The sequence below is a fragment of the Scyliorhinus torazame genome, chromosome 8 (genome assembly GCF_047496885.1).
Source record: "Scyliorhinus torazame isolate Kashiwa2021f chromosome 8, sScyTor2.1, whole genome shotgun sequence".
Taxonomy (NCBI): domain Eukaryota; kingdom Metazoa; phylum Chordata; class Chondrichthyes; order Carcharhiniformes; family Scyliorhinidae; genus Scyliorhinus; species Scyliorhinus torazame.
This window is the reverse complement of record NC_092714.1, coordinates 175,415,382-175,442,186: the sequence shown is the minus strand read 5'-3', so window position 1 is coordinate 175,442,186 and position 26,805 is coordinate 175,415,382. Positions and strand designations below refer to the sequence as shown.

Here is a 26,805-nt window from a genome sequence, read left to right as displayed (position 1 = left end):
TAGGCTTCAAATGAAGTTACTGTGAAAAGCCCCTAGTCGCCACATTCTGGCGCCTGTTCGGGGAGGCTGTTACGGGAATTGAACCGTGCTGCTGGCCTGCCTTGGTCTGCTTTCAAAGCCAGCGATTTAGCCCTGTGCTAATCAGCCCCTAATCAGCACTTAACAAGACTTCCTAAATTCCTGGCTGATATTTACTCTGGATGTAATACCTCCGCTTCCCACATACAAACAACACATGGGAGATCTCTGGAGGGTCGATAGTTAACGGAAATTTTCTCTGTACACAAAAGGTTGCCTCATACCCTATAACATCTTTTAATAAAGGAAAGTCACCATAGACCCAGGTGACCATAGGCTGCTTTTCCCTTTGAAGGGGAGAGCTGACTGGTGGTGATTTAACCTGAGGGTCACCACACCTCAGACGACGGTCGAGGTTGAGAAGGGGAGGCCCACATGAGTAACCTCATCTGCTATGGGAACTGAGCCCGCACTGTTGACCTTGTTCTGCATCACAAACCAGCTATCCAGCCAACTGAATGCCTGCCTTTTCAACCTTGCTTCTCACTTGAGATGTGGTGATCCTCAGGTTAAATCATCACCAGTCAGCTCTCCCTGTCAAATGGGAATGAAGCCTGTGGTCATCTGACACTATGGCGACTTTACATGATTTAGTACAGTGTATTTGAATGCTTGGCATGCTCCCGCTGTGTTCTGTTTGCTCCTGAACTGGCAATGTTAGTATTTTCCACCTAGTCAGTTAGCAACACGTATCTGCTTCTAAACATTGCCTATTTTTTCTCTGTTCTGTTGAAACCCAAGCCCATATGCTCACCATTGAACTGCAATTTCTTGAATTTGCCCCAGGCAGCAGCCCCACTCCATTCACTGCAGAGTTCTGCAGCCTGAGCCCAGGCCTGTATGAAGTCCCACACGTCCATTATCCCAGCTGAATTCCACAGGGGTCCCGTTCCCCAGTATGTCCGCTTTCACAAACTTGCTCTTGCTTTGAAATCATTTTGTGATCATCCTGTCTTTTCCTGATGGTCCCATTCGAAGCGATCTGTATCCTCTCCCCCTGACTTTAGAAAATGATTCCAATTCAGCTCTCTCTACTCGTCAGAGGTCAACCAATGCCAGGATCCCCCTCCTTCAAACTTTCTCCCTATATTCTCATTTTCCTCTCTCCCTTCTGAAACATAAAGGATATTTTTTCACATAATGTTACCTAATATCACTGACCCATGTTTGTTGATGTGAGAGATAGTGCTGAATGCTCAACCTGCAAATCCTTCCCACACATCCCTTCTTTCCTGAAATTCTACCGGCCTTTTGTGCTACAGGGCCCTCTGATATAACGTGTATACTGTTGGCTCTGTCATTAAAGAAACCTCATTGTATAATGGCTGCCTCTCTGGGCTCCATGTGTATTGGACTGAATATTTGAACAGATCTTTATTTTACATCTTGAACTGAATAATCCATGAATGTGATTAAATTGTTAGAGGGAGTCCTTTGAAAACACCATGAGGTGGTACTCTCTGTATCTGGGACTGCAGGGATATTTCACTGGACTGACCGACTGGAGACAGAGTTCCTGGAGGTGACACTGCAGCTGTATAATTTTCTGGCATGTCCACACTTGGAGTACTGAGTTCAGCTCTGCTTTTCATGCTCCAAGAACAGCAAATATAGACATTGGAAAGGGTGCAGGGAAGGACTAAACCTCTGTAAAGGGAATCCAGTATTGAGGAAAGAGTGTGGTCTCTCCAGTCTAGATGAGCAGGTAGTTGTTTAGGGTGTGTCTAAATTGTATTAAATGGCAGAAATATTGCCTTAACTTTAGGAAAGTGGCACCAACAATTAATTAGTGAAAACTAAAATTCATATATTCACCCAGAACCAAAATAAAGTGGTTTGGTACAATCATTAAGGATGTTGCAGTGTCGCTGGATTCTAAAATGGAAGAGATAGTGTAGCAAAGGAGTAGGTTAAAAACTTTATTGATGAAAAGACCCCTTCCCAAATGGATTAGTTAATCATGGATTCCTCCATCTAAATGACCATACTATATAATGCTCAGAATATGAATGCTGTATATTGTGTTTTAATAATGCTTTTAAGTTAGCAGGTATTTCCTTACTGATATTGGTAAGATGGGTGTGCCAGCTTCTCACTGCAGAGCCTGTTTATCCTTGGTGTGAAGCTTGCTGCGCTCCACTCCTGCCTTCTGGTTGAACCCAAACCAACCTCTGGCTGACTCTGGCTTTCTCTTCACCACAGTAGGCTGGGGGATCACCCACCCTGCTTGGTTGAGCACTTTGATATCATTTTGTGGACCCTCTGGAAAGTGGACATGGACCCCAGTTTGAGAAACCCTCCAGCTGAGGGACATTTTCTAGACTGAATGGGCAAGTGACTGAGATTGTGACTGCACCAGTGTGACAGATACCACCTTTCATCTCCAGTGGATTGGGTAGAGGGTAGATGGGGTGCCACAGTGGTCACAGCCTTGAGCGCTTCTTTTTTTAATATAGATTTAGAGTCCCCAATCCATTTTTTCCAATTGAGGGGCCTATTTAGCGGCGCCAATCCACCTACCCTGCACATCTTTGAGTTGTGGGGGCGAGACCCACGCAAACACGGGGAGAATGTGCAAACTCCACACGGACCGTGACCCAGAGCCGGGATCGAACCTGGTACCTCGGCGCCATGAGGCAGCATTGCTAACCACTGCACCACCGTGATGTCCACCTTGAGAGCTTCTGCGGGTGGGGTGGGCAGCATCATTTTCAATTGTACCTTGGCAGTGCTCCAGGGTTTAGGTAAAATTGACTTCATGTGATTACACCGTTAAATTGAAACATGGTTGGTGATAAGTTGAGGACTGGCACCCCAGTTTTTCTCTCATGTAAATTTTGAATGTGCCATCAACCAAGCTCTCATCCAATTAACTGACTGTGATCTAACACTGACAAATTGGACAGGTTTACAAGACGTGTGTTTTGGGAGCTGTAGCAAACAATTTTCCTTTGTAAATGGGCTCAGTCGAGATAGTGCTGCAGAAAGTGCCTGACCAGTAAAGCCTGAACCATTGACCTGGGAAGTCAGGACTGTGTTGGCCGACATAAGCTGGTGTTAAGAAGCCACGGTTAGATACGAGAGATTCTTTATCTGGGAAGACTGCATGGCAAAGTTAGCAACTTCTCTGTGGAGTTATCAGCAGAACACAGGTTAAACGACCTGATTAATAATTCCACATGGGTTGGTGCTTCTGAGTATGAGGAGATGCACAGCCAACGATGTTGGTGTCTACTTGCTGTGTGGGAGAAGTACACTGACTGTGTGTTTGTCTTTTTTGGCAGATTGCCGACGATCGCATGGCATTGGTGTCCGGGATCAGCCTGGATCCAGAAGCTGCCATTGGCGTCACCAAGAAACTGCCTCCGAAATGGGTGGATGGAGTGGAGCAGGTAAATGATTAGTGTCTCCAGGTTTGGAATTTAAAAAAAATATATATTTATTCAAATTTTTCAACAGATTTTCAACAAACGCCCCCCCCCCCCAACAAAAAGAAAGAAACAAGAACACAACAATCAAAAATTATACATTGGATTTCCCCCATAGATAATAACCCCCCCATATGACATTTAAAAGCACCAATAGGGAAGCCCCCCCCCCCCCCCACCCAAACCCCCCCCCCCCCCCCCCCCCCCCCCCCCCCCTCCCGGCCCCTGGGTTGCTGCTGCTGACCTCCTAATGCTCCGCTAGATAGTCTAGTAACGGTTGCCACCGCCTGAGGAACCCCTGCACAGACCCTCGCAAAGCAAACTTTATCCTCTCCAGCTTGATGAACCCTGCCATGTCATTTATCCAGGCTTCCACACTAGGGGGCTTCGCATCTTTCCATAATAGCAAAATCCTCCGCCGGGCTACCAGGGACGCAAAGGCCAGAATACCGGCCTCTTTCGCCTCCTGCACTCCCGGCTCGTCCGTTACCCCAAATAATGCCCGGGCGTTCACCACCTTGGACATAGTCCTCGCAAAACCCCTCCAAAACCCATCCAGCGCCGGGCACGACCAGAGCATATGGACGTGATTTGCCGGGCTTCCCGAGCACCTCCCACACCTGTCCTCCACCCCAAAGAACCTACTCAACCTCGCCCCTGTCATATGCGCTCTGTGAGTAACTTTGAACTGTATTAGGCTGAGCCTGGCATAAGAGGAGGAAGAATTAACCCTACTCAGGACATCAGCCCACAGACCCTCATCTATCTCCTCCCCAAGCTTTTCCTCCCACTTGCCCTTTAACTCCTCCACCGAGGCCTCCTCCTCTTCCTTCAGCTCCTGGTAAATCGCCGAAACTTTGCCTTCTCCAACCCATACACCCGAAATCACCCTGTCCTGAATCTCCTGTGCCGGGAGCAGCGGGAATCCCCTCACCTGCCGCCTCACAAACGCCCTCACTTGTATGTACCTGAAAGCGTTTCCTGGGGGTAACCCAAACTTCTCCTCCAGCGCCCCTAGGCTCGCAAACGTCCCATCGATGAACAGGTCCCCCATTCTTCTAATCCCTGCCCGATGCCAGCTCCGAAACCCCCCATCCATCCTTCCCGGGACGAATCGATGATTCTCCCGAATCGGGGATCAAACCGAGGCTCCCAGCTCGCCCCTGTGTCGCCTCCACTGCCCCCAGATCTTCAACGTTGCTGCCACCACCGGACTCGTAGTGTGCCTTGTCGGCGAGAGCGGCAGCGGTGCCGTCGCCAGCGCCCTCAGGCCCGTGCCCACACAGGACGCCATCTCTAACCTCTTCCATGCCGCCCCCTCTCCCTCCATTACCCACTTACGGATCATCGCCACATTGGCTGCCCAATAATAGCCGCACAAATTCGGCAGCGTCAGCCACCCCCTGTCCCTGCTACGCTCCAGGAACATCCCCTTCACCCTCGGGGTCTTATTCGCCCACACAAAACCCATGATGCTTCTACTTACCCGTTTGAAAAAGGCCTTGGGGATCATAATGGGAAGGCACTGGAACACAAAGAGAAACCTCGGGAGGACCGTCATTTTGACCGACTGCACCCTACCCGCTAGTGAGAGTGGCAGCATATCCCATCTTTTAAAATCCTCCTCCATCTGCTCCACTAACCCCGTCAAATTGAGCTTGTGCAGGGCCCCCCCAACTCCTAGCTACTTGGATCCCTAGGTACCAAAAGCCCCTTTCCGCCCTCCTCAGCGGTAGCTCGTCTTTCCCCCTTCCCTGGTCCCTTGAATGCACCACAAAGAGCTCGCTCTTCCCCACGTTGAGTTTATACCCGAAAAAGTCCCCAAACTCCCTTAGGATCCGCATGACCTCCGCCATCCCCTCCACTGGATCTGCCACATACAGCAACAGGTCGTCAGCATACAACGACACCCGGTGTTCCCCCTGCATACAACGACACACGGTGTTTCTCCCCCCCCCCCCCCCCCCCCCGGGCCCCGGACCAGTCCCCTCCATTTCCTGGACTCCCTTAGTGCCATGGCCAGAGGCTCAATTGCCAGTGCAAACAACAAGGGGGACAGGGGGCATCCCTGCCTTGTCCCCCGGTACAGCCGAAAGCACTCCGACCTCCGCCGGTTCGTAGCCACACTCGCCACCGGGGCTCTATATAGCAGCCTGACCCAGCTGATGAACCCCTCCCTGAACCCAAACCTCCGCAACACTTCCCAAAGATACTCCCACTCCACCCGGTCAAAGGCCTTCTCTGCGTCCATAGCTGCCACTACCTCCGCTTCCCCCTCCACCGGGGGCATCATAACCACATTGAGGTGCCTCCGCACATTTGTATTTAATTGCCTACTCTTCATAAATCCCATCTGGTCCTCATGGATCACCCCCGGGACACAGTCCTCAATTCTCGTAGCCAGCACCTTTGCCAGCAACTTAGCATCAACATTGAGGAGTGAGATCGGTCTATACGACCCACATTGCAGTGGATCCTTGTCCCGCTTCAGGATCAAAGAAATCAGTGCCCCAGACATTGTCGGGGGCAAGGTCCCCCCCTCCCTCGCCTTATTGAAGGTCCTCACTAGCAACGGGCCCAGCAGGGCCACGTATTTCCTGTAGAATTCAACCGGGAACCCATCCGGCCCCGGGGCCTTCCCCGCCTGCATGCTCCCCAATCCTTGAGCCAGCTCCTCCAGCCCAATCGGCGCCCCCAAACCAGCCACCTCCTCCTCCTCCACCCTCGGGTACCTCAGCTGATCTAAGAATCGTCGCATCCCCTCCTCCCCCGCTGGGGGCTCAGACCTGTACAGATCCCCATAGAAGTCCCTAAATACCTTGTTTATTCTCACCGCACTCCGCACCGTATTCCCCTCTCTATCCTTAACTCCACCAATCTCCCTCGCTGCCTCCCTCTTACGAAGCTGGTGTGCCAGCATCCGACTCGCGTTCTCCCCATACTCATACGCCGCCCCCTGCGCTTTCCTCCACTGTGCCTCTGCTTTCCCTGTGGTCAACAGGTCGAACTCCGTCTGGAGGTTCTGTCGCTCCCTGAGTAGCCCCTCCTCGGGGGCCTCTGCATACCTCCTGTCCACCCTTAAAATCTCCCCCACCAAGCTCCCCCTCTCCCTCCCCTCTCTTTCCCTGTGGGCCCTAATGGAGATTAGCTCTCCCCTGACCACCACCTTCAGCGCCTCCCAGACTACCCCCACCTGCACCTCCCCATTGTCGTTGGCCTCCAAATATCTTTCAATGCACCCCCGCACCCGCCTGCACACCTCATCCGCCAACAGTCCCACATCAAGGCGCCACAGCGGGCGCTGGTCCCTCTCCTCCCCCAACTCCAGCTCCAACCAATGCGGGGCGTGGTCCGAGATGGCTATGGCCGAATATTCCGTTCCCTCCACTTTCGGGATTAGCGCCCTATTCAAAATGAAAAAATCTATCCGGGAGTAGGCTCTATGGACGTGGGAAAAGAAGGAAAATTCCCTAGCCAGCGGCCTGCCAAACCTCCATGGGTCCACTCCCCCCATCTGGTCCATAAACCCCCTGAGCACCTTGGCCGCAGCCGGCCTCTTACCCGTCCTGGACCTAGAGCGGTCCAGTGCTGGGTCCAGCACCGTGTTGAAGTCCCCCCCCCATTATCAAGCTTCCTACCTCCAGGTCAGAAATCCAACCCAGCATGCGTTTCATAAATCCGGCATCATCCCAATTCGGGGCATATACGTTCACCAGTACCACCCGCACCCCCTGCAACCTACCGCTCACCATCACATATCGACCTCCATTATCCACTACAATATTCAGCGCCTTGAACGACACCCGCTTCCCCACCAGTATTGCAACCCCTCTGTTCTTCACATCCAGCCCTGAATGGAAGACCTGCCCTACCCATCCCTTTCTCAGCCTAACCTGATCTGCCACCTTCAAATGTGTCTCCTGGAGCATAACCACGTCTGCCTTCAGTCTCTTTAAGTGCGCGAACACCCGGGCCCTCTTGACCGGCCCGTTCAGGCCCCTCACATTCCAAGTTATCAGCCGGATTGGGGGGAAGCCCCCCCCCCCCCCCCCCCCCCCCCCCCCCCCCCCCCCCCCCCCCCCCGACTAGCCATCTCCTTTTCTAGGCCAGCCATGTGCCCGCACTACCCGCACCCTCCAGTCCCCCGGGCGGCGGACCCCCGCCCTGACCACCTCTCCTACTTCCAGCTCCCCTTTGGCCAATGCAGCAGCAACCTGTTTCCCCCCCTCCCCCCGCTAGATCCACATCTAGCCATTTTGCTCCCCCCATAACACTCCCGTAAGTCAGCTGACCCCTGCCTCTCCCGCCATTCCATCGACCCCCCAGTGTGAGAATCCCCCCTCCCCTTGGATAATGTCGGGGGGACCTTGCTGTCACCTTCCCACACTGGAAGCAGTCAAACAATTGGCGGGAGCTGCCGAACGTGCGACCTACCTAGGCATAGCCGCAACCGGAAGTCAGGTTTGCAATTTTAATGGGAAAGTGATTGAAATGTTTCGGATTTGTGCAAATAGTAGTTAGTGTTCAGGGTCCCTTTAACCAGTGAATGTTTGGTGGTGAGGATGAACTGGGTGATGGGGGGCAGGGGATGATGACCAGATTACAGGGAAGCTTTTTCAAGTGTGAATCTTAGAGGAAGACCTCTCTGTTGAAGAGTGGGGGAGGCACTCTCAAATCAGATTCTGGCAGGAGGGTGAATGATATCGCAATGTCCTGTGGTCCATCAGAATGCAGGTGGGGCTGGGGGGGTGTCGGTCTTTACCACAGAATGGAAAAACGCACTAATCAGTCCTAGGAGCTGTATTCCATGTAGGAATGTTTAGACTCCCTGTGATTGATAGCCAAAACTCACATTTATATCCAACCTTTAATGTTGTAAAGTTTCCAAGGTGCAGCACAGCAGTGTTATCAGACATATATTGACACCGAATCACACAGAGATATTAAGACAGGTAACGGAAAACATGGTCAAAGAGGAACAAATCAGATAGGGGCAAAGGGATAGGAAAGTGGAGACTTTAGGGAGGGGGTTACAGAGCTCAGGTCCTCGGCTGGTGAGGGCACGACTGTCAGTGGTGAAGTGATGAAAATCGAGGATGCAGAATTGGATGACCACACAGTTCTCGGTGAAATGGAGGGTTGGGGGAAGTTGCAGAAACGGAGTGCTGTGACCCGGAGAGGTTTGAGCACTAGGATGAGAATTTTAAACTGAAGACCTACTGGAACTGATATTGGTCAATGAACACACGGATTAAAGGGGAATGGGACATGATGTGAGTCATAATAAAGACAGCAGAGTGTTGTATGAGTTGGCGTTTACAGAGGGAGGGTGATGGGCAGGCTAGCTGGCAGAACAAAAAACTCGAGTGAATGTTTCAGCAGCTGATGGGCAGAGAAGGATATGGACAACATAATTGTGATTAAAGTAGGCGGTTTTGGTGATGGAGGGGATTATGGGATCCGAAGTTGAACTCCGGTTCAAATAGGACATCAGTTATGGGGCTGGTTTAGCACAATGCTAAAGAGCTGGCTTTTAAAGCAGACCAAGGCAGGCCAGCAGCACGGTTCAATTCCCGTACCAGCCTCCCCGAACAGGCGCCGAAATGTGGCGACTAGGGGCTTTTCACAGTAACTTCATTTGAAGCCTACTTGTGACAATAAGCGATTTTCATTTCATTTTTCATTTTCATTTTTCAGTGTTGTAATCAATCTGGTTCAATTTCAAGATAGTGACTAGTGGGAAGAGTACAATCAGTGACTAGGGGGCAAAGCTGGTGGTAGGATCAAAAAATCAATGGCTTTGGCCTTCCCATAATTCTTACTAATTATTTTTTAAAATAAATTTAAGAGTACCCAATTCATTTTTTTCCAATTAGGGGCAATTTAGCGTGGCCAATCCACCTACCCTGCATATCTTTGGGTTGTGGGGGTGAGACCCACGCAGACACGGGGAGAATGTGCAAACTCCACACGGACTGTGATCGGATCCTCGGTACCGTGAGGCAGCAGTGCTTATCACTGCACCACCATGCTGCCCTCATAATTCTTAATAATAATCTTTATTAGTGTCACAAGTACTTACATTCGGCTTACATTCGCACTTGCAGTGAAGTTACTGTGAAAAGCCCCCTAGTCGCCACACCAAGGCGCCTGTTCAGGTACGCTGAGGGAGAATTCAGAATGTCAAATTCACCTAATAAGCACGTCTTTCGGAAATTGTGGAAGGAAACCCACGCAGACATGGGGAGAACACGCAGAATCCGCACAAACAGTGACCCAAGCTGGGAATCGAACCCAGTTCCCTGGCGTGGTGAAGCAACAGTGCTAACCACTGTGCTACCGTGCCACCCGGATATCCACATAGGATATCATACAAGACTTTGAGGAGGGCCATTTCAGAATGATGGCAGGGGCATAAACCTGTTTGGAGATTTTCAAATCCGTGTACGTGTCAAGGCAGCAGTCCGCCTGGGAATGTGGGGACATCGTGTGTCAATGAGGTAGGTTGCAGATTGAGATGTTGATATGATTTTTATTCTCTATTTATCCTTTAAGATTCAGTTTGACATCACCAGAATAAAACAGAAGATGAAGGAGCTGGCTGGTTTGCATGACAAGTATCTGAACCGGCCGACACTGGATGACAGTAGTGAGGAGGAGCACGCGATAGAAATCACCACCCAGGAAATAACACAGGTCTGGAAAACTTCTGCAGTGAGGCAATATTAATAGAGACAAAAGCAGAAGTTTGATCTAGCCTCTGTTTTAATTTGAATGTTACAGCTATAAAGACTGCTCTAACTCTTCTCCACGTGAGCCACCTATTCTAATCCCAATCTTATCGTCACTTTCTGTACCTTTTATCGTGTCTATTTGTCAGACGAAGGGTTTTTTAACAGAATGTATTGTGAACACTGTTTAGACATTGCTGACATCTGCAAGCGCTTTGCTTGCTGGCTTTAGTACTCGTAAGTGTGCCCACGACCATTTTAAACTGGCTATGCTTGGCTTATTTCAGTTGTGGATAGATGTGCATCTTGTGCACTACTGCAAATATCTGCGTTGCTGGACAATCCTGCTAAGTTCACAGCAACTTACAGGTTTTTTTAAATACAAATTCAAAATGCCCAATTCTTTTTTTTTCAATTAAGGAGCAATGTAGCATGGCCACCACCTACATTGCGCATCTTTTAGTTGTGGGGGTGAGACCCACGCAGACATAGGGAGAATGTGCAAACTCCACACAGTAACCCAGGGCCAGGATCAAACCCAGGTCCTCGGCGCCGTGAGGCAGCAGTGCTAACTGCTGTGCCACCCCAATTTGCAGTCTCAATTACCAGCATGGCAAACGGTGGCATAGAATCTACAGCACCGAAACTAGCAGATCGATGACTGTGTTAACTCTCCACATTAGCTTCCTCCCACTCTATTTACTTCATCTCACTTTGACAACGTGCCCTATTCCTTTCTCCCTCGTCTACTCATCTAGATTTCCCTCAGGTGCAGGTCTGCTATTCACCTCAGTCACTCAAATATGGCAGCGAGTTCTACTCACCACTCTCTGGGGGAAAAGAAGTTTATTCTAAATTCCCTATTTAATTTTTTTGTGGCTATCTTATGCTGATGGCCTCTGGTTTTGGTCTTCCCCACAAGTGGAAACGCACAATTCTAAAGCAGCTCCCAGCCTTCACTTATCAAGAGAAAAGATATTTAAGCCTATTCATCCTTTCCAGATGGACATAACATTGCATTTGTTATCATCCTTGTAAATAAGTTTTGAACATCTTTCCCTGTGTTCTTATCCATTATATAATATGGCAACCAGGGGCGGGATTCTCCGATCCCCCGCCGGGTCGGCGAGTCGCCGGGGGGGGGGGGGGGGGGGGGGGGGGGGGGGCGTGAATCCCGCCCCTGCCGAATTCTCCGGCACCGGAGATTCTCCCGCCCGCGATGGGCCGAAGTCCCGCTGCTGTAATGCCGGTTCTGCCGGCGTGAATTAAATCACCTCCCTTACCGGCGGGACCAGGCGGCGTGAGCGGGCTCCGGGGTCCTTGGGCGGGCGTGGGACAATCTGGCCCCGGGGGGTGCCCCCATGGTGGCCTGGCCCACCGATCTGCGGGCGGGCCTGTGCCATGGGGACACTCTTTCCCCTCCGCGTTGCCCCCCCCCACCTGCGCATGAGCAGGGATGGCGTCAGCAGCTGCTGATGCTTCCGCGCATGCGCAGACATCCGCCAGCTGGCGGAGTCCCTTCGGCCCCGGCTGGTGTGGCGCCAAAGGCCTTCCACGCCAGCCGGCGGGACGGCAATGACTCTGGCGTGGGCCTAGCCCCTAATGGTGAGAGCAGGGCAACATGGAGGCATTGTGGATAGCACAATTGCTTCACAGCTCCAGGGTCCCAGGTTCGATTCCCGGCTTGGGTCACTGTCTGTGTGGAGTCTACACATCCTCCCCGTGTCTGCGTGGGTTTCCTCCGGGTGCTCCGGTTTCCTCCCACAGTCCAAAGATGTGCAGGTTAGGTGGATTGGCCATGTTAAATTGCCCTTAGTGTCCAAAATTGCCCTTAGTGTTGGGTGGGGTTACTGGGTTATGGGGGTAGGGTGGAGGTGTGGGGAGGTGTTGACCTTGGGTAGGGTGCTCTTTCCAAGAGCCGGTGCAGACTCGATGGGCTGAATGGCCTCCTTCTGCACTGTAAATTCTATGATAAAGGTGTGGATTTGGGCAGCCCGACGCCGGTGTGGTTCACGCCACTCCATCCCGCCAGGACCCCCCCGCCCCGCCGGGTAGGGGAGAATCCCGCCCCAGAACTGGACACAGTACTCCAAGCGTGGTCTTAACATGGTCTGAAAGAAGTTGATCATAACTTCTCCACTTTGCAGTTCTATCCCCGTGGGAATAAAATTTAGTTTTTGCTTCCTCTTTTAATTTATTAACTTGCATTGCTACTTTGTGAATCACCTATTTGAACTTCTCTCACTCCTTTAGCTCTTATTTTCCAAGTAAATAGGCCTCCCTTTTTCTTACCAAAAATGTGTGACTGCTCTTTTATCAGTGGTGAAATGTATTTGCCAATTAAATGCCCATTCTGCAAGTTTATTAATGCTGATTTGATTTGATTTATTGTCACATGTACCGAAGTACAGTGTAAAGTGTTATTTCTGAGGCTGAGGGAACATACACAGTACTTACATAGACAAAAAGAATAATCAAGAGTACACTGACAAATGGTACATCGACAAACAAACCGTTTGCTTAATTTGTTGTCTCAGTATCAGCTAGCCCCATGCGACACCATTAATTTGCTGAAATACCCAAATTTCGAAATTATGTATTTGATTTCAAAGTCGAGAACATTGCTATAAATTGTGAACAACAATGGGTCCAGCATTGATCGTTGTGGGATGCCAGTTTCCACGTTTGGCCACTGTGAATAGCTGCTCTTTACCCTGAGTCTTTCTCCCTTGCCCCCAGCTAGCTGTTCATTCAATGGAGAGTATAAGTTGTGAAATGACAAATTATTATTTTTTTTTTAACAAAAGTATTTCTACTTCAGATCGCTCTTAGCTTCTCTATTCCTGCTTACCCATAATTCTTCAAACCACATGACTAGAAGTAACACGGGGACTAGAAGTAACACGAGGGCGGACGTCTTGTGTTGAGCTCACTGTGACATGATACTTAGAGTATGCACTTGTTTCAGAAGCCTCTGCACTCTCAACTAACACACACTTTGAACTTGTTTTCAATAAAGTTAGTGAGGAAACTGAGATCAGTTCAGTGGGCAGCTAGCTCCCCTGGAACTGTACCACAACAAGACCTTCGATAGCAATGGAGAGGAGGAAGTCACTTTAAAATATGCCAGACAGTGGCATATCACCTATGAATACAGGTAATATCCTGTACAAGCTGTCAAGGTGCGGAACACCAGTACGAAAAGTTAACTAAAGAGTTGGCGTGGGAGAGGGGAATTTCCGCTGGGGTTCATCTGCCAATTTTGGCTGCAGAATCACTGGGCAGAACAGTTTTTTTCCAGGAATTTTGCAGCGGCGCTACGGCAGACCATCCCTGTGGAAAGTGACATCGAGAGACACACTAATGTGCAGGTGTATATCGAACACGCACTGTTGAAATCTTGCGCTTTATCTGCCAACTTATCCTTCAGTAAGGGCTAGAATACAAGACCAGGGATGTAATGACAATAAAGATTATTATTATTTTTAAGGATGAGTTAAAGCAAGTCTATACATTCATACTCGATACATTTCCATACAATGACATGTTTTCCCTGGTTTGAGGATTTAAAGGATTGCTGAGATGGACTGGATGTCCTAACCTTTCTGTTACTGGTTTGCTTTCCCTCCAGATGTTCCACAGGTGTCAGCGATCAGTGCAGAGCCTGCAGGGAAGATGGCGCAGCTGTACTGAGCAGGAAGAACGGGTCCTTCGAAACGTCATCTCCTCTCTAGCGCAAGCTCTTCAAGACCTGTCGACCAATTTTCGACATGCCCAGTCCAGCTATCTTAAACGTAAGCAGCCAAGGACAGGGAAACACTTTAATTCAAGTGTATTTGGTTTATATAGGGAAGAGCAGGGCTCTCCGGGGCATGGAAGAGTTTGTATTGATTGGTAATACTTCATGGGGGCAGAGCCAAATGTCGCCACAAAACTAAAAACTGACTTAATTATATTAGCCCTAACAGTTAACATGCAGGAAAAACATGTTGCTGTAAATACTCAGTCTACTTTGGGTTTTCAGTTGTTCCTGCAATGAATCATAGAGTCTTACTGCACAAAAGGCCATTCAGCCTGTCACGCCTGTGGCAGCTGTTTGAAGCGGCTGTCTGTTATTCACATTGCTGTTGCCCCATGTCTGAAATTTTTTCCTTATCAAGCATGTGACCTATTGAGGTTATTGAATTTGCTTTCCATCACTCTATCAGCCAGTGCATTCTGGATCAAAACTTTAAAAAAAAATCTTATCTCTGCCTTTCTTGCCAATAATCTTTTTTTTATTATAAATTTAGAGTACCCAATTCATTTTTTTCCAATTAAGGGACACTTTATCGTGGCCAATCCACCTAGCCTGCACATCTTTGGGTTGTTGGGGAGAAACCCATGCAAACAAGGGGAGAATGTGCAAACACCACACAGACAGTGACCCACAGCCGGGATCGAACCTGGGACCTCGGGGCTGTGAGGCAGCAGTGCTAACCACTGTGCCACCGTGCTGCCTCTTGCCAATAACCTTAACTGATCCTTACTGACCCTCTTACATTGGAATACGTTCCTCCTTATTTGCTCAAATGAAGACCGATTTTGATTTTGAACATCTATTAAATAGGCCTGTTTTGACTTGACTTTGATTCACTCTTGTCTGCTGGCATTCACTGTCCACCACCCATATCTCAGCAAGATTCAGGAGCAGGAAGGAGGTGGGGAACCTTTGGAGCGAACTTCTGTTTTGTTTAAACGATAATTTAAATATGACCCTGTCCTAAATCATCAAAGGGACTTAAAGAATTCCATATTTTATTTATATTTTGCAGGTTTACTCCCTTCTATTTACATAGGTTTTGTATTTTGATAGGTTTGAAGAACAGAGAGGAAAGATCCAAACACTTTTTTGACACGTCGGTGCCACTAATCGATGATGGTGAAGACAACAACCTTTATGACAAGGTGGGTATGCTAATCGTTGATGGCATGCTGCAGAGATCTGATCAAAAGCAATTGTGTTACCTGGCCCCGCCTGGTTGAGTGACACTGTCCCCACTGCTTGTAGTGAAACGTGTTGATGTGAACACAATTTGCCTGCTGTCAATGGTGCCAGTATAACACTGCTGTGCTATTCCAGTAATCATTAAGACTGTTGTAGATCATCATAGAATCCCTACAGTGCAGAAGGAGGTCATTATGCCCATCATGTCTGCACCGACCATCTGAAAGAACACTCTACCTCGGCCATATCCCCACCCTCGCCCCGTAACCCCACCTAGGGGCAATTTAGCTTAGCCAATTCACCTAACTTGTGCACCTTCATCAAAGAAACTAAACAAGACTGCATGCAATGCAACTCGTTGTGTTTGCAGCCTAACTTTAACCTCCGATCACTTGGAGAGGAATTAGAAGAGTAAATACACAATTTGATTGAATATTAACACGATAGTCTAAACTGGTTTGCTTCCTTCTATTTGTTCTTGCCTTCAATGCACCTTAATGAGGTGTGAACCAGTTAGTAAGCACTGCTGCTGTTTCTGATAATAAAATAAAGGTACAATATCTGCCAACTATGAAATTGAGGCTAATGCAAATTTGTTAACGATTATTATTTTGTGACTGAAGTTAGTGACTTTTTAAACATGGACAATTTGAAGCAGCACGGACTGTGGTAACTTTGTACACGGATGGCATGCACCATTGCTCAGGGCTAAACCTTTTGAGTAATGATGAATTTGCCGAAGAAAACCAAGCATGAAAATCAGGAACTGCCATGAAAGGGGTGTAACTGGCAGCCACATAATAAGAGCTCCTCAGTTTTTCTGACTGTTTGTTTATAACTGTGGTGGTGCCCTGTGGGCCTCGCCTTCTTCATTCGCATTGTTAACATTAGGGGTAATGTTAACTGGGCTAGTAATCCAGAGGTGTTGACTAATGATCCAAATAATTATTTCACATCCCACTATAAAGATAGTGAAAATTTGAATTCAGTTCAAGGAAAAATTAGAAATATAATGTTAGCATCCATAAAAGCTGGTGGTTTCTCATAAGAACTTAATCATTAATTGCTTTGAAGGCCCAGTTTGGCCTACAAAATATTCCAGACCTAAACCAACATCGTTGACTATAATTCCCTCTGAAGTGGCCATGCAAGGGCTACGAGGCAACAAAATATCGACACTCTCAGTGACACCCCAAGAAAGTAACAAAAGTATATGTGATTTAGTTAAAATGCTCTGTTGCACCCTGTGTGTGACTAATTTTATTAACTGGCCTTGTGTGTTGAGGGTATGTGAACAGGCCTTCTCTGTTTGATTTGCAGGGTTTTACGAATGATCAGTTGCTGCTGGTGGAAGAGAACACTCTGATGGTGGAAGAACGAGAGAAGGAGATCCGGCAGATCGTACAGTCAATCGCGGACTTGAATGAAATCTTCAGAGAGCTGGCCAGTATGATAGTGGAGCAGGTGGGTTGGAGAAGCATTAACACTTGAACACGAGATCCCTTTCCGGCTTTGCTACCAGAAAAAAGGCACCGCGTGCATGTGCATGTGCATCTGTGTGGCCACTTGTATTCCATTTTCAGCTCAGTCCAGTATCCTTCCAGTCTCTCCACCACCCCTCCCCCCAAACCCTCACTGCCTCCATATCAAACCATGTTCTTCTCTATGAACAAAGAGGCAGTGAGCAGAGTTCAGACTTCCTCCTCGCAGAAGGTGAATCACCTCAATTTGATGTCGGAGGATCCCGATTAAACCACCCCTCACAGAGCAAAGCAGCAGTGGCAAGACACTGCTGCTAAACTCAGCAGTTCTGCAGAGAAACATTCTCCCACTCCCAAGGTGCCCAACCCTTTACTACCCCATTTCGCCTTTTCAACACATCTCAGCTTGAATGCTGGTATTGAGCAGTTAGCTTGCTGCACAAGTCCCTGCAGCAGTGGAGCATTTCAGCTGTGTGTCCTGTCGACCAGGATGGTGTACCTGGCGCAGGAAAGTCCCAAAGAGCAGGGATCTGATGAACCTTTCACTCACCGTGCAGCTGCCTCACTCTTGTGTTCATTTTCAGGGGACCATTTTGGACCGGATTGATTACAATGTCGAACAATCCTGTATGAAAACAGAAGAGGGCTTGCAGCAGTTACAGAAGGTATAACGCTCTCTGGGTTGACTATTTGTACAGGATTTATTTGTCCAACAGTTATACCGCAGTGTGAACCTAATACAGAAAATATATCACACCAATCTACTCATGTAGTTTATGATATGTTGGTATTGCCATATCTCTAATTTAAGCTAATTGAATACTATCTGGGATTCCACGATTCAACAAAACTGAGAATAGGTCCTCAACCTGAGCTGATTTAACTGTTTTCCTCTCCTATGTTAATCAGATCCTGCTGTTAAATTTGACCAGAACCTGAGGAAATCCCATTCTCCCAGATCTCCCGACCTCTTGGCAGCAATGCCTGCTCGCATTCCCTTCCAGCCTCTGCGATTATGTCCTATTAATAGGAAGAAGAGGAGGCTATTCAGCCACTCAAGAATGTTCAACCATTCAATTAGATCATAGCTGATCTGTATTTTAACTCCATTCACATGAGAACCAAGAGGAGTAGGCAAGTCAGCCTTCCAGCCCGCTCCACCATGCAATACGATCATGGCTGATGATCTCTTGGCCACAACTCGACTTTCCTGCCCATTCTCTAAAACCCTTCAACCCATTACTAATTAAATATATAAATTTCTCCTCAAATTTACTCCATGTCCAGGCATCTACCACACTCTGGGATAGTGAATTCCACAGATTCATGACCCTTTGAGAAATGTTGTTTCTCAATATCTCAGTTTTAAATCTGTTGCCCCTTATCCTAAAACTATGACCTCTCATAGATTCATAGAATTTACAATGCAGAAGGAGGCCACTCGGCCCATGGAGTCTGCACCGGCCCTTGGAAAGAGCACCCTACTTAAGCCCACGCCTCCACCCTCTCCCCATAACCCCACCTAACCTATTGGACATTAAGGGGCTAAATTGCTAATGGCTAATTATGGCTAATCCTCCTAACCTGTACATCTTCGGATTGTGGGAGGAAACCGGAGCACCCAGAGGAAACCCACGCAGACATGTGGAGAAAGTGCAAACTCCACGCAGACAGTCACCTGAGGCTGGAATTGAACCTGGAGCTGTGAGGCAGCAGTGCTAACCACTGTGCCGCCTCTCGTTCTGGATTTCCTCACAAAAGAAAAAATCCACTCTACGTCAACTTTGTCAATACAGTTTATCATCTTATATACCTTAATTAGATCACTTCTCATCTTCCATTCTCGAGAGAGTGTAAATTGCTCAATCTCTCTTTATAAGACAAAGGCCTTTGAACCATATCTCTGGATTTAATTAGGTAAAAGATGCAATCAGTTTCCGTCCTGAAAGCAATTGTTGTTTCAGCATCCACAGCCAAATTTCCACTATCCTTTGTCTGGAAGAAATGTGTCCTAATTTCCACCCTATCTTAGCTCTAATTTTAGGATTTTGTCCTGTTGTTCATGCTTGTCCCACCAGGAGGCATAGTTTATCAGCATTGAGCCATTTTAACATTTTAAACCCCTTGGTCTGGTCACTCTTCAATTTCCTAAATATAAGAAAATATAACACAAGTTAATGTAGTCTGTACTCATAATTTAACCCTCTAAACCATGGTATCATTTTAATAAAGAATTTTAAACAGGTCGGTGAATCGTTGAAAGGAAAAGTTGGCAGAAATTGTTTTGCGCATACTGTTTTTAAAATACAGAACCACACTACCAGTAAAACCAAGTTGATTAACACTTAAGAGGGAAATCTGAAAAGCTCTTTGAAAGGACCAACATCAAAAAGTCCAGAGGAAGAGGATGGGATTAGAGAAAGTGGCTCCATTGTTGAACTGTGACAGGCCCACTGAACTGAATGACGAATTGTAGGATATATTGTAAATCAATAAAAGTGTTTATATACAAATAAATGTTCTCTAATAGTTTCTATTTTTAATTTCGCAGGCAGAGCAGTACCAGAAGAAGAATCGAAAGATGTTGGTCATTCTGATTTTGTTTGTGATAGTTGTGGTTCTCATTATCGTGTTAATAGGAGTCAAATCAAGGTGATCGGCAGGAACTCCCATGCAGTGGGAACCATGAGGAAAATTCACTGGGGTTGGTGATTTAAAATCATGTCTGTCGGGGAACTATGGAACAGGATCAGATTCCCTGAATTCCTTCACTACAGAAAATCATGAAGATATTGTGATTGCTGTGTTGTAAATTGGGTGGGGGGAGGGGGGGCGTGGTTGGGGAGGGGAGAAAAGGTGTGCTCTCTTTTGTGTCGCTCATGAGCAGTACTCGGATTTGCTTCTTTCCGCATTCCTTCTTCAGCTGGTGATGTGCAAGTGGTCTGTACCCAACCGGGTCACCCGTTGAGGAACCAGTTCAACTTTACAAGGAGCATTGTCAGCGTCTCAGTGAAGCGGAGTGGGTATTTCTCCAGTTTGCCCTGAGAACACCGGATTCCTCTGCATTCCTTTCTGTGCACCAGTGTGTATGTTGTCCCCCCTTCCTCCCCCACCCCCAGGAAGAAATAACTTCTCACCAAGCTTTGTATCTATGATTATGTCCAACGGTGACCATCAGAAGCAAAATGAGCAAACATTTTGTTTGGAAGTCCATGTGTTGTCCAGCTGCATTGTACTTTCTGCTTGATGTGCTATGTGCACGTTTGACTACACAGCAGTCCGTGATTTCCTTTTGGATGGATAATTAAATTCTTCCCCTGCAAAACATGGCAGTGCACCGGTGGGGTGGGAACCTGTGCCCATGGCTTGTCACTGTCTGTGTGTCTTGCCCACCTGCCAGGCAGCGGGTGCCAGGCCGAAGGAGGAAAGCGAAGGTGGCAGGCCGAGTTGTAAGTGGTGCTGCCAGAAGTTGGTTCAGGGACTGGGGTGCATGCATTCTGGCTGCAGTTGGTGGTCGAAAGACTAGGAATGGGATTGGAAGGATAAAAGGAGAAACCAGTATTACCAAAAAAAAAAAAATCATGGAAAATATATTCAACACTACGTTTAAAATAACGCTATTTAGAATAAAATAAAGTGTTGGAAATCGAGCTAGCTGGGCTAAATCCTGAAAAACAAAATGGAAGAACTTTATTTTAGAAACCTAGGCACTTTCATTCAAGACACCCAGACAGGGTGTAAAAGGCCAACCTCCCTGGGTCTCTTTCAGTGGGAGTGAAGGTAAATCAGTGCGCCACTCAGCTGGCTAAATCAGACACCACATATTTTTCAATTTGATCTGTAGTGTGTCTCCGAATGAGCATTAAGGACTTTGTGTATGAGTGCATACACATCTAACTGATAATCCCGTTACGGATCAAATCAGGTGAATATTGGAACTTGAAGCGAATACCTTTAATCTGAATCTATCTATAATAAAAATGTGCAGGGGCAAGCAGTAATAACAATTGGTGCAGAATATCTCTCCTGTTCTGCATTCTACAGTGGGAATTATTTTTATTGTTGTATCTCTGTGATGTTCGTCTTTAAGTGCTTTGACACACCTGGATAATTTATGATTTTGTTTTAATTTTTACCTGTAATATAAATGGAATAAGCAGTGTGAAGCAATTTGGTTTTTGGTCTCTTCTTTTCAAGTGGGAGAACAGTTCGTACCTTGCTTGTGAAAGATTGTGCGTGACTCCTTCCTGTTATGGTTCCCGCACACAATAAATAGGTTCATCTGTACCAGCTTTGATTATGTATGTAGTAACCTGGAGCTCTTCATGCACGAGGCCCCTTCCAGGTAACAGGAATGAGCTGAATGTACTGCCTGAAGTGTACTTAACAGTGCTGTGAAACTTCTTTTTAACTGTTTTCTGAAGGGGGCAGCGTTTACGAAGGTATCAGTTAATTCGGGCTGTGATCTCGGGCACAGTTTATGCCCTCAAAACGGTAATGTCAATTAAAAAATAAATGGTTTGTGGCAATGCTTTGTAACTGTTGGGTTTCTGTTTTACATTGACGGGTAACAGCATTCAAAAGTGCAGTGAATGTAGAGTAATGGGGAAACCTGGAGATGGTGAAGGGATCAACGTAGAAACAGGCAGTTTGCAGTGGTTGAGGGACCTGGAACAAGAAATGAAGGTAATACGGTTAAACGTTAGAGATTTGACACAGAGTACAGAGGCTTTTTAGGCTGTGGAATGCTCAAATGAAGTTAGTGATTATAGTATCAGTGCTCCAGAATAGATTAGATACGTTGTTGAAAGGAAGGAGAATAAAAGGGATAGCAGAATAATGTGGATATATGGGAAAGGGATGGGGATAAGGATATGTTTCAAGTGGAAGATAAACACTAACACACATTGGTTGGGCTGTGAGGTTTCACTGCAAAAATTTCCATTTAGTTCTACATGAAACAGAAAAGAAAATGACTGAATTTGAATGTAGTGGAAAGTGGTATTGGGTTGAGAGAAGCAAACACTGCAGCAAAATGCGGGAAACACTCAGGTGACCAGGCAGCTTACCTGAAGAGAAAGAAATAGATGTAATACTTCAGATCAATGTCTGACCAAAGATGATTGACCTGAAACATTAACTCTTTCTCTCTCCACAGGCCTGACATGCTCTCTCTTTATAGCCTTTCCGGTCTTTCCTTCAGAATCTGAAAATACTGCTTGGAATAGATGTTAGCAATTTGAACAATGATCCAGATTTCAGTACACTGCCACAAATGTCCTGTTTTTAAGTGAATAAAGGATTCCTCATATGGAATAGGCACAGCTGAATGAGAAACTAGTTACCTCAGTACCCTGCAGAAATTGTCACACTTTGTATAGCTTCAATGCTCTGAAATTCTGTATTGCAGCATGATTTTTCTCTTGTCAATGGCTTAGAAAAATAAATGTGCATGTAAAATGCTCCTTAATGTCTTGCTCTGGAGTTGCCCAGATCCACAGAAGAATGTTAAACACCCATAGGGAGTTTGAGGTGGATTGCCCTGGGCGGTTATTGTTGTAGTGGTTAGGGTTGCAATTGACCAGCCACTAGAGGGGTCCAGAGGCTGGGGATTCTGATGTATCGTTACCTGACTCCCCAGGGCCTATCCACCATCTGCAAGGCACAAGTCAGGGTGTGATGAAATATTCACCACTTGCCTGGAAGAGTGCAGCTCCAACAACACTCATGAAGCCCAACACCATTTAGGACAAAGCAGCCCCACTTGACTGCCACCCCATCCACCACCATAAACATTCAGTCTCTCCATCATTGGCACAAAGTGGCAACAGTGTGTACTATCTACATGGTACACTGTAGTAAGCCACCAAGGCTCCTTCAATAGCACCTTCCAAACCCCTCATGATCTCTACCACAAAGGACAAGCGTAGCAGATGCTTGGGAACACTACCACCTGCAAGTGCCCCTCCGGTCACTCACCATCCTGACTTAATCTATATCACCATTCCTTCACTGTCACTGGATCAAAGTCCTGGAACTCCCTTCCTAGCAACACCGTGGGTGTATCTATATCACACTAAGTGCAGTAATTCAAGAAGGTAGCTCACCACCACCTTCTCCAGGACAATGAGGGATGGGCAAAGAATGCTGGCCTAGCCAATGACATGCCAAGTGCATTGGGCAATAACTGATGAAACTATGCACTTAATCTTTGCATCTTATTGGAATTCTGAAGCCAGACTGCCTGAAGAGTATGTTAAACAGTATATTGGAATAAGTATAATTTCCCTAATGGTAGGGGTGGTAGCAATTATTTATGGATTTCTACTTGGAATGGGTTGGATGAGTCCGATTCTGGACTATGTTCTTTTGTCTGATGTGATAAAAAGGAAGAGGGAGCACCTGTGAAAATGAAAAAGTGACTCTGGATGCCACTTGCTGTTTTTCCCTGACTGCTGGTACAATATTGAACACCTAAGTGTGTCCAGACTGTAGGTGAATCTGACTCTTGTCCCCATAAGCTGAACAGCTTGGAAATATTACTTGGGCATTGGCAAATGGCATCCAAGGGCTTTACAGAATTGCATAGAATATACACCAAAACAGGCCATTTGGCCCAAACATTCCATCCTGGCTTTAATGTTCCACTGCAGCCCTCCTGTATTTCCTGAGGATTATATGGTAAAAGTCATGAAAGAAGGGATTGCAGGTGCAATGGGAGAATTTGTCAGGTTCCATGGTTATTTTTGTGTGTGGGGGTTGTGTGTGGGTGGTGTGTGTGTGTGTGTGTGTGTCCTGTAGATGAAACCAAGTGGATCTGCACCTGTGTATATCTAGACTGCAAAGCGTCTCCACAAGTGGATCTGCACCTGTGTATATCTAGACTGCAAAGCGTCTCCACTGATGTGTACACGTATGTTCAGACTATTGTGTACATACGGCACGGTAGCACAGTTGCGTCACGGCACCAGGGTCCTCGGTTTGACTCCAAGCTTGGGTCACTGTCAGTGCGGAGTCTGCACGTTCTCCCCTTGTCTGCATGGGTTTCCTCCGGGTGCTCCGTTTTCCTCTCACAATCCAAATATGTGCTGGTTAGGTGGATTGGCCATGCTAAATTGCCTCTTCATGTCCAAAAGGGTTAGATGGGGCTGCTGGGTTACCGGGATAGGGTGGAGGTGTCGGCTTAGGTTGGGTGCTCTTTCCAAGGGCCGGTGCAGACGCGATGGGCCAAATGGCTTCCTGCACTGTAAATTCTATGATAGCTTAGCTAGAGTTAATGTGAAACAGCATAACCAGTGCAGATTTTCGTCTGTTCTCAGTGCACTGCATTGCAGTTGCTGAGGTGAAGCTAAAAATTGCACTCAAACTTTAAATATCTCTGATAAAAGGAAGAGAAGAGGTGATGGGATTATTGCATGCCATCACTTACCAAAAGATGCTGGCTATTCCACTAAAATGTCCTTTGAACTGTCTGTGCCGAATGCCATTAGCCCTTTCAGCATACCCCACTTATCCATGTCTGTTCTCCAGCTGGTGTGCACCAGTGATGGCTCTTCCCCATTGCACCTCTACAGCTGTATTCACTGGCTGAGCATCTGTAAGCATCCTCTGATAACCCCTGAGTGACAAGAAGTGAGTTCAGCTTGGAGGTTTTTTTATTTCAATGTGGGAACTCTTGCTCTTTTCCTTAAAAATGTGACGTGTCTGACCAGATTGTATTTAAATGTATTGTAAAATAATATGAATTGATTTCTGTGCGGATCAGGATTCTGATTGTCAGTCTGTTTCAGGAGAGCATCTGTGTAATTATTAACCTACCCAGCATTGCTACTGTTTGAAACCGGTTATAAACACAGCTTAACCTTTATGTATGGCTGTGCAATAGCAAAATGATTGTGCGCTCAGTCCCTGTCTTGTAATTGTTTTTTTTTTGTGTGGAAGATGGGTTGAAATGCATCGGGTGTCTGGGAATTAGTTCAGGTGACACTTGGGTACAGGCAAGATCAGATACCAGAGGCATGCACTGTGCACCAGCTAACCTTGCATGGCATGTGCATAGCTTACCGTCTTTCTGTACACTTGCAGTACACACTGAGTAAGAAGGGAAACCTGCATCTGTAGCTGGTGCTGTACCCTCAGCACAAGAGTGCTGGGAAACAAAGTTGTATTTCCCATCATAATTTAGTAAACTTTTATGTAGCCTCTCTATGGAAAGCAGCTATATTAATGGTTATATTTCATAGACAAATGGGATACACTACATGGTGCCCCTTGTTATACAGTGTAGACTGAACAAAATTTCTATATTTATATTTGTACAATCTGGGGTCCTGACTTCAAATTGAAATATATGTAGTTTGTGTATAGTTTTGCTTGTTTTTTTTTTGTGTAAACTACAATAATAAAAAAAAATGTAAAGTGTCAACCACTAATTTTTTTTATATGTATATATTTTTATTCCAATTTTTATTTTATATAATTCAGAATGACAAGAAATACATACATAAAACAGAACACTCAAATGACCAAACCCCTCCCCCCACCCAAAACGACTAAGGTTGACCAATTCCTTGAAATGAACAATGAAAGGCTGCCATCTCCAATAGATTCCCTGGATTGTACCCCTCACAGACTTTCTCGAGGTATAGGAACTCCCATCAAGTCTCCCAGCCACACGAGGCACTGGGTGGAGACTCCGACCTCCACCTCAGCAGCACTCATCTTGCAGGCAATCTGAGGCAACGGCCAGGTCTGAGGCAAAGGCCAGGACAGCGGCCCCAGCACTCGTCTGCAGCTCCGGTGAGCTTGACGCCCCGAATATGGCCACTAAAGGACAGAGCTCCAGATCAATCTTCAGAATCGCCGCCATGGTGCTAAAGAAGGAGACCCAGAAACCCACTAGCTAGGGACAAGACCAGAACATGGGTGCGTGGTTGGCCGGATCTCTTGAGCAGCATTTGCACCTGTCCTCCACCCCTACAAAAAAGCGACTCATTCTGGACCTGGTCAGGTGTGCCCTGCAAACTACTTTAAGTTGGATTAAACCAAGCCTCGTGCACGAGGACATGGCGTTTACCCTGCGAAGGGCTCCCTCCACACCTCATCATCTAATATGGGCCCACTTCCTCCCACCTCGCCTTAACCCCCTCCATCGACACCGAATCCTCAGACATATTCCGTCCATAAATGCCAGAAGTACTCCCTTGACCTTGCGAGCAAAAGATCCTTCTCTGTTGGTGATGCTACGGGGAATGTTTCTCCACTCTCTCCAGGCCCTTCCTTTCCCAACCCCTGAACACAGCATCTAATCTCGCTGGCTTGAGCAGATTGTTGACACAAATGGGAGCCACCTTCAACACTGACGCTAACTTACAATGTTGTCAATTGTCTCCATATCTTCAAAGTGGAAACAACCACCGGATTCAACAAATACGTTGGTGAGAACTGGAGTGAGGCTGTTGCCAATGCCCCCGACCAGACCCCTGCACGACCTTGATTCCAGTTGCACCCAGGTGGCTTTTGGATCACTAGACCAACCCAACACCTCCACGTTAGCTGCCCAGTAGTAAAATATCTGGTTTGTCAGCGCCAAGCCCCCTGTCTGTCACTCTCTGAAGGACTGCCCTACAAATACTCATGGTCTTTCCCGTGCAAATAAAGGCTGTAATCAACTTCTCAATCCTCAAAAAAGGATTTAGGAAGGAAAACACTGGAACAAAAACAAAAATCGTGGCAAAATTTCCATCTTGATTGACTGGACCCTGCCTGCCAAGGACAGGGGAAGGTTATCCCATCTTTGCAGCCCAGTCCCGACTGCTCACTAGGCTAGTGTAATTCCGTATATAAAGTCAGGCCCAAACCCGAGCCACTTGAACCCCAAAGCTGAAACCCGCCATGTGAAACATTAGCACTCCTGCACACCGCCGCCCCCCCCCACCCCCAATGGATTCATCTGAAAACACACACTTTTCCAAGTTTAGCTTATATTCTGAAAAGGAGCCAAAGCACCTCAACAGTTTCATTATATCACCCATGTGTGGACACTAGTCGAGGGAGCTTTGTACAACAATTGTATCCAAGACACAAACCTGGGCCTCACC

At 47.1% G+C, this 26,805-nt stretch overlaps 1 protein-coding gene across 2 annotated transcripts in view; it reads left to right on the top strand.

Moving 5' to 3' along the window:
* stx16 (syntaxin 16) overlaps positions 1-25,130 on the top strand; it is a 44,610-nt gene extending 19,480 nt beyond the window's left edge. For both annotated transcript variants that reach the window (XM_072514536.1, XM_072514537.1), the window contains exons 2-8: positions 3,363-3,470; positions 10,062-10,202; positions 13,869-14,031; positions 15,093-15,184; positions 16,545-16,688; positions 17,290-17,370; positions 19,257-25,130. In XM_072514536.1, the coding sequence (XP_072370637.1) occupies positions 3,363-3,470; positions 10,062-10,202; positions 13,869-14,031; positions 15,093-15,184; positions 16,545-16,688; positions 17,290-17,370; positions 19,257-19,361 (834 nt within the window). In that variant the 3' untranslated portion in view covers positions 19,362-25,130. The remainder of the gene's footprint in view (positions 1-3,362; positions 3,471-10,061; positions 10,203-13,868; positions 14,032-15,092; positions 15,185-16,544; positions 16,689-17,289; positions 17,371-19,256) is intronic.
* Positions 25,131-26,805: the final 1,675 nt, after the last annotated feature.